This window comes from Danio rerio, chromosome 3 (assembly GCF_049306965.1).
Source record: "Danio rerio strain Tuebingen ecotype United States chromosome 3, GRCz12tu, whole genome shotgun sequence".
Taxonomy (NCBI): Eukaryota; Metazoa; Chordata; class Actinopteri; order Cypriniformes; family Danionidae; genus Danio; species Danio rerio.
Genome location: NC_133178.1, coordinates 38,135,224 through 38,143,050, shown reverse-complemented (window position 1 = coordinate 38,143,050; position 7,827 = coordinate 38,135,224). Strand labels below are relative to the sequence as shown.

General features: G+C 35.3%; 1 protein-coding gene across 1 annotated transcript; it reads left to right on the top strand.

Annotated features, from left to right (window-relative positions):
* The first annotated feature begins 49 nt into the window (after positions 1-49).
* Positions 50-6,347, top strand: retsat.1 (retinol saturase, tandem duplicate 1). Its single transcript, NM_001077793.1, has 11 exons — positions 50-226; positions 449-631; positions 933-1,174; positions 2,115-2,316; positions 2,399-2,596; positions 2,734-2,853; positions 2,988-3,126; positions 3,218-3,327; positions 5,066-5,232; positions 5,327-5,486; positions 5,630-6,347. The coding sequence occupies exons 1-11, from the start codon at positions 70-72 to the stop codon at positions 5,773-5,775; spliced, it is 1,824 nt and encodes a 607-aa protein (NP_001071261.1). The 5' UTR covers positions 50-69; the 3' UTR covers positions 5,776-6,347.
* Positions 6,348-7,827: the final 1,480 nt, after the last annotated feature.

The window sequence follows — 7,827 nt, the reverse complement described above, 5'->3', positions numbered from 1 at the left end:
AAAAGGGGAGTAAGAAATGTACAGTAGACAGTAGTTGTCGGTACATGATAGCACTTTGCACCTTACAAAATGTGGATTGCGGTCATCGTAATTTCCTTGGCTTTACTGGCCTTTTTGTATAAATTACTTGTGGGAAGTGGACCGAATCCCTTTGCGATCGACACACGAGAGCCCCTGAAGCCCAAGGTGTTCGACGAGAAGCTGAAAAATAAAGTCCTGAAACAAGGTCAGTCACTTAAACCATGACTCCTCGTACATCTTATATGATTAAGGTTACTCTATTGTGTCTAGATAATATAGGATAATTGGCAATGTGATTAAATAGTTTTTTTTTAAGAGTAACGTTACTGTAAGATTAACTCTTTCTATACCGTAAATTACTGCAGTCCAGTAAACATTGCTGCACTCCAGTCTTGCTGAACAACTTCACATGTGTTTGCCAATCCAGGTTTCTTGGCCAGTAGAGTTCCTGAGGATTTGGATGCAGTAGTGGTCGGCAGTGGGATTGGTGGACTGGCAATTGCTGTCCTGTTGGCCAAAGTGGGCAAGAAGGTTCTTGTTCTGGAGCAACATGACCGGGCTGGAGGATGCTGTCACACCTTTACAGAGCAAGGCTTTGAGTTTGATGTTGGTGAGATGGATTTTTGTACCTTGGCAATGGCAACCTAATAAAATAGCATATTGTTGTTTCCTATCATGTCTGGCTCTGGCAAATATATTTATTGAGTAACATTAAAGTGATTACTGTGCTGTATTGTAGCCATATTTAATAGCGTATCTTATTAGCATGGCACATGTCTATACATGTAGCCATAATTCATATTTTACTTTAGTAACGCAAATAATGTACTGTTTTATTTATGTAGATTTGTATATTTTATGTACTTCACCTGCAAAATACCTAACAGCCAGTTGGTCTGAATGTCTTTCAGGCATCCACTATATTGGGGAACTGTTGGATCACACGCCATTTCGATGTTTGATTGACCAAATGACCAATGGGCAGCTGCAGTGGGATCCGCTGGAAAACCCCTTTGACAAAGTGGTCATTGGTCCACCTAAAAACCGGCGCATATACCCAATCTACAGCGGCCGAAAGCGCTACATGGACGAACTGAAAAAGTGCTTCCCGGGAGAGGAAAAGGCCATTGACAAATTTGTGAGGCTCTGCGAGGTGAGAAACAAAATGTGGTTCAGACACTAAATTATTGGGTTGTCTTTTATATATGCTTGTCGTATTGAATAGATTAGAAGATAATCTTTTTATTGTCATTGTACCGGTACAAATAAATGAAATGCAAACTTAAGGTCTACAAATATTATGAGCTAATATTGCAAAAAATTGCAGTGTAATAAATACAAAACAAGACATTTCAAAGTTATTATTACTAAACAACAACAAAAAGGGCTTAGATGTGGCCATGGTCCTGTCTTTTCTGCATAGATAAAGAATGTATTATGAATGAATACATGTTAAAATTTCATAGGTTATAGGAGAGCAATATTGCACAGAAGCAGTTTTTATTTTGTGTGTGCAAACCATATAAAATTTTTTATATAATATTTTTAATACAAAATAAAAACAACCAATATTGTTGTGCACGTCGCATTTAATCAATTTATAGCATTCTTACTAAAAAAAATATTTTATCATACTGACCCTAAATGTTTTGTAATTTCAGTCAAAATCTCAGAGAATTTAATGCCATGGGGAGTTAAAAGGTGAAATCTTTATAACTGTGTGCTGCTGATTGCATGACCTTTTCCCTACGATCACAGCCACAGACAGGCAGTCACCCAGGAGTGTTGTGATATCTGTCAAAAGGGCCAGTGAGGACACCGAATGCTTGCACATGATCTTTTACCTTCATTAATTAGTTGCTTTTATGATTGTTAATATACAATACAGAAAAAATACTGCATGTTAGATCTAAAATCCACTTTTGCAGACATAAACACACATTAAAGGCCTTCATGGAATAAGTCAAATATAACCCTAACTATTTTTCTTTCAATAATTAATAGTAAGTTTGATTAGATTTTGCAGTATTGAACCCTGGCATTAGAGCATTGCACTAAACACATGTAACCCTAATTTCTAATGCATCTGTTAGAAAGTCGCACCTGGAATATGGTTCATGGTCCTGCTGAAGCTTGCCCCGGCTCCTTTTGCAAAGTTCCTGGTGCGCACGGGTCTGGCCAGTCGCTTAACATCCTTCTTCAGCTATGCGTCCCGCAGCCTGAAGGATGTGGTGAATGAGCTTACACAGAATAAGGACCTGAGAGCCGTGCTCTCCTACATCTTTTTGACCTATGGTGAGATCACCTGACTTGACTGGAGATCAAGGTGCATGTCGACACTTGTACACATTTGTAGTCAACTTTTTCTGTTAAACAGGCAATATTCCCAAAGAAGCAAGCTTTTCCATGCATAGTATACTTGTGTGCCACTTCATGAATGGTGCTTGGTACCCCAAGGGTGGTGCCAGCGAGATCGCCTACCACATGATTCCCATTATTGAGAAGGCAGGAGGTGCTGTGCTTGTTAGAGCACCTGTAAACCGCATTCTCCTCAATGATGCTAAAGAGGCTATTGGTAAAACGTTCCACTTTCTATAAAGATATACTGTATCCTCTTACTACACTTACTACACTCAACTCTTTAATAAGAATATTAGCACTGTGAAAAGGTCATTCAGCTAATAACTGACTTGTTTTTTGGCATTATTGCAGGTGTGAGTGTTCTGAAGGGACAGGAGGAAGTGCATGTACGAGCCCCCATTGTGATTTCAGATGCTGGAATCTTTAATACCTATGAACATCTCCTGCCCAAAGATGTGCAGACTATGCCTGGTGAGAGAGAGAAACTACATTTCTTTTGCTATTAAGAAACAATATTCTTTCAAATCTTCACAATATAGATTATTCTTATCAATAATAATATTATTAGTTGTAAATTCTACCTTAGTTGTTATGATCCTGTACAGCAATTCAGAAACAGTTGAGTATGCTAAAGCATGGAGAGAGTGGTCTCAGCATTTTCATTGGTTTAAATGGGACAAAAGAGGAGCTCGAGCTAAAAGCGGACAATTTCTATGTCTTTCCTGAGAACAATTTTGATGAGCTGTGAGTGCAGAATCACCAGCTTCAATAGAATTGCTCTGTTTATTTGGTAAAAATATCTTTTAACTTGTGTTCATGTCTGCTGTTCTTCCAGGTTTGAGGCTTACAGGAAAGGAAACAGGGAAGACTCTGCTAAAAAGTTGCCTGTAATTTTTGTGGCCTCACCTTCTGCCAAAGACTCAACCTGGCCAGAAAGGGAACCAGGTAAAGAGAAAAATGAAAAACACTTGAGGTCCTGTTTACATCTGGACTTAGGATTTTTATTGATCTGATCACATATCGACAAAGCTAATAAAGTAAATAGAGACACAATAGAGGAGGATTTAAGCGCTGCAGAATATATATATATATATATATATATATATATATATATATATATATATAAAATGTTAACAGAGAAATAGCTACATATAATCTTCATAAATCAAATCCAGGATGAATGAAAACACAAGTTTAAATACAAGACGTGTTAAATGAGTGACACTGAGTGTAGGACATAATGTATAGACTACTTTTGTGGTTTTATTTTGTGGAATAATTAAAAAGTATGCCATTATAACAGTATAAATATACCAGGGAACACACACTGTGTCCATAACAAGTCATGCTGTTTAGTTAAACCACCTTTAGCTTTGATTATAGCATGCATTGGCTGTGGCATCATTTCAATATGCTTCTGCAATTACATTGTATTGATGATGAGAGAGTCAAACCGCTGTCTTCTCCGGGACATACCAAAGATTCTCAATAAGGTTAAGGTCTGGACTCTGTGGTTGACAATGCATGTATAAAATAATGTCCACCCCTCCTTCACAAAAAAAAAAAAAAAATGCATGGATGGAAGAACCTGGTCATTCAGTATAATCAGGAAGTCAGCTGACCTCATTCTTTGAGCATAAATCATTGCTGAACCTAGACCTGATCAGGGCATCTTCAAATCAAAGCACTGTATGGTTGGCACTAGGCATGATGGCAACATCATTTCCTAATGCCTGTACTCTGGACTCATCAGACCACATGGCCTTCTTCCATTGCTCCAGATTCTAATATTTTTGCTCTATAGCAAATTGAAGCCTTTTTATGATTAGCATAAGGGGTTGTCATAAGGCTACACAGCTATTTTAGTACCAATCTCTGTGTGTGGGTGTATGTGGGTGTGTGCGTGTGTGTGTGAAAATGCTCTTTTTTCACTATTAAACAAAGCCATGAGTTCTACTGGTGTTTTTTGAATGATTTGATTTCACTAGATGTTTAAGTAATTGCTGATTATTTAAACTATTTTTTCAACCTAATTTATTATGGATCCTCGTTGTATGTTGGACAGTTCCTATCCCAATTTAAATAGATTCAGCAATCTCTTTAGATGTTTTCTTTGCTTAGTGCATGCTAATAATTTGTCCCTTCTGAAGTAGGTTAACATCAATGTTATGACTACAGGATGGGTTTTCCGGCATGGTTGTTTAAGCTACTCTCTGCATGAGTTATTGTAAAATAATTTGTTAAAAGTTTAAACAATCAACTAAGCATTAGGTATCCAGTAGAATACTTTTACTTATTTACTCAGTTAAATCCAGGTGGTGATCTTTTATTTGAATGGGCTTGTGTATAACATTTACATTGGGTCTAAATAGTATCTGGCTGGCTGCAGACTTGCACATGCATGCTGAGACATGCACTCTCAGACACATGTACTAAATAATGATGTCAATTTGAGGGGTAGGGTTGGGTGTGCTGATTAAAGCGTGCATGTGCATCAGTCTGTAGCTTCTCTAGAGTCTACAGGTGTAAATGGTCTTTTAGTATTTTGAGCTCATCTACATTTGACCACATGTGCATACAAATGCAATATAATTACAGGCTATCCACTTAAATAACAGACAATTTAGCTTCTTGCATCATGTTTGTGCTTGTATTAAAATCTACTTATGTATGTCACTATTAGGTAAATCTACCTTGTCTGTGGTTACCTTTGCCAAATATGAATGGTTTGAAGAGTGGAAAGATGACAAAGTGAAGAACAGGAGCACAGATTATAAGGAGTTGAAGCAAATGTTCATCAACTACATACTGGAGGGAGTGACTGAGATCTATCCCAAGATCAAGGACAGGGTATGAACTCATCAGACTGGATTTTTTTATCTATAAATTGCACAGATTTCATTGCTCATTTTTTTGTGGTTGATTAATCTGGCTTTCTCTGTAGATTGAATATGTGGAGGCAGGCACCCCAATCACAAATCAGTTTTATATTGGCTCTCCAAAGGGAGAGGTTTATGGTGCTGATCATGGTATTTCTCGTTTTAACGTTGAACTGAATGCCACCCTCAGACCGCAGACACCAGTTAAAAACCTCTATATTACAGGTGAGTGTATCCAACACTATTTACAAGGCCGTTTGTACAACATTTGTCATTGCTTGCATTTTTGTAGATGCTGTTAAAATGTCAACATTAAATTTGCTGAGATTTCTACATTGTCCATTTTCAAATGTGGGTTTTGCTTACAGGTCAGGATCTGATGTTGTGTGGTTTTGCTGGTGGGTTGAGTGGAGCTCTGACTTGTGCTTCTGCCATCATGGACCGTAATCTGTATCTGGATTTATTCCTTCTTAGCAGAAGAGTCAAAAATACCAACAACAATAAGAAAGTATAAATATCAGTAATACATTATCTTAATAATCTTTGCACTGCTTAAATTAAATCACTCATGTATTTGCACCTAGTCATTTCTGTAAGCTCCTTTAAAGTTTACCATGTGCCATGCTGATTCAAAACTTCACTACATTTCCAAACCTAATTTTTTATGGGCACAAAAGGGGAACAGAGTAGATGCAGATGGTTTTACTGTACAAATAATCACTTAAGGACATTCAAGGGTAAAACAAAAATCTCTCTCAAACCTACTTGAAACCAAAATCCTTAGTAAAGTATTCTAAGTAAAGTTATGTGTGAAAAGAAGACTGATATTTTACAAGTCTGAAATAAAATCTTAGTTGCACTTTAATTACATAATTCTGGATCTAGGCAGATCTGTATAAATGATTCTGGCATATTTACTTGTATGTTTTGCTGCAGTAGCAGAAATATTTCAGAACTGTATCATCCTGCCAACAATTCAGCTAATATTTAAAATGGAGACTTGAGCATACTAAATGAACAGTTAATCAATGCAATGGATGCTTGTGTCTACTGTTCAAAATAAATTAAAGGGAACATTCAATCAAATAGTAAATCTGTTGTCATCATTATTTTTAAAACAAAAACATTATTTTATTACATGCTGGTTGATGTTACTCAAATCACACACTATGCAGTTATACACTATGCACTTACAGTTGTGCTTGAATGTGTCCATACAACTTGCAGACTCGGTTGAATCAGTGAAGAATTTGAATTAAATAAGAGATGTCATACAAAATGGATGTTGTTTTTTTTATTTAATGCTGTTCTGATTAAGATATTTTACATAGGATGTTTACATATAGTTTTTAAATTTTTGCTGAAATTATTGAAATAACCCCATGTAAAAGCTTGTATCCCCTTGGTTTTTAATACTGTGAGTGAAACTATGAGAGTGTTTTTCTGCTTTGTGATGGTTGTTCATGAGTCTCTTTATGAGACTTTGAAACAGAATATGTCTGTTTTTTTCCACTTAGTACTACCCTTTGGAATCAGACAATATTTGCAAATTACGTGCAATTTACCTTGATCTTCTTTGTCTGATTACTGTTCTGAACAAACAAGGGACTCATTAACTACCATCACAAATACGAGAAAACACTCATAGATTATCAGGTAACCACACACACAGTATAAAAACCAAGAGTATGCAAACTTTTGCAGAGGGCGATTCCCTCTGCTGATTCTCACTAATGATTCCAAAAAGTGTTTTGTCCTGTGAACTATATGTAAACACCTTTTATTTAAAATATCTTATTCAGGACACTAAATATATATTTAAAATAATGGCATCTCATTTAAAGATAAGGTTGTATTAATTAATGTTAGGAATGCATTTACTAATTAATAAACAATGAACAACACATGTATTACATTATTATTTGTTAGTGTTATTTAGTTAATGAAAATACAGTTAATTGTTAGTCCATGTTAACTCAGTGCACTAACTAATGTGTAACGATCTTGGATGGTAATAAAACATTAGTAAATGTTAAACTTTGATTAATACATGCTGTGCACATATAGTTCATAATTAGTTCATGTCAGTAAATACATAAATGAAACCTTATTGTAAAGTGTGACCAAATAATTACATTGTTATAGCAAAAGTAGTTAAAATAAACTAACATGATTAAATTACACTTTTGACATGATTAAAACAAAGAAATATCCTTATTTGTTGCATCATCATTTTTGTAACTAAAAAAAAAATCACATTTAAAGAAATAATATTTAATAAAAAAACATTAATATTGCCCCAAAAAGTAGGTAACACCAGTGACAAAAAACTAGATGTGATCTTTATATAAATGTACAAAATAAATAAAAAAAGCTGCATTTGTGTTTTCATAAAGTCAAAAGATAATAGATTAAAGTGTAAATGTTATAAAAAACATTACTTTTATTACTTTTTCTGTTAAATGACTCAACGTTTTTAACTGTTTTATTTATTTAAACCCTTTTTACTGTCTATGTAAACCCCAGCCTTCTCGCCATAAATGTAACGTCATTTAAAAACAAAGTT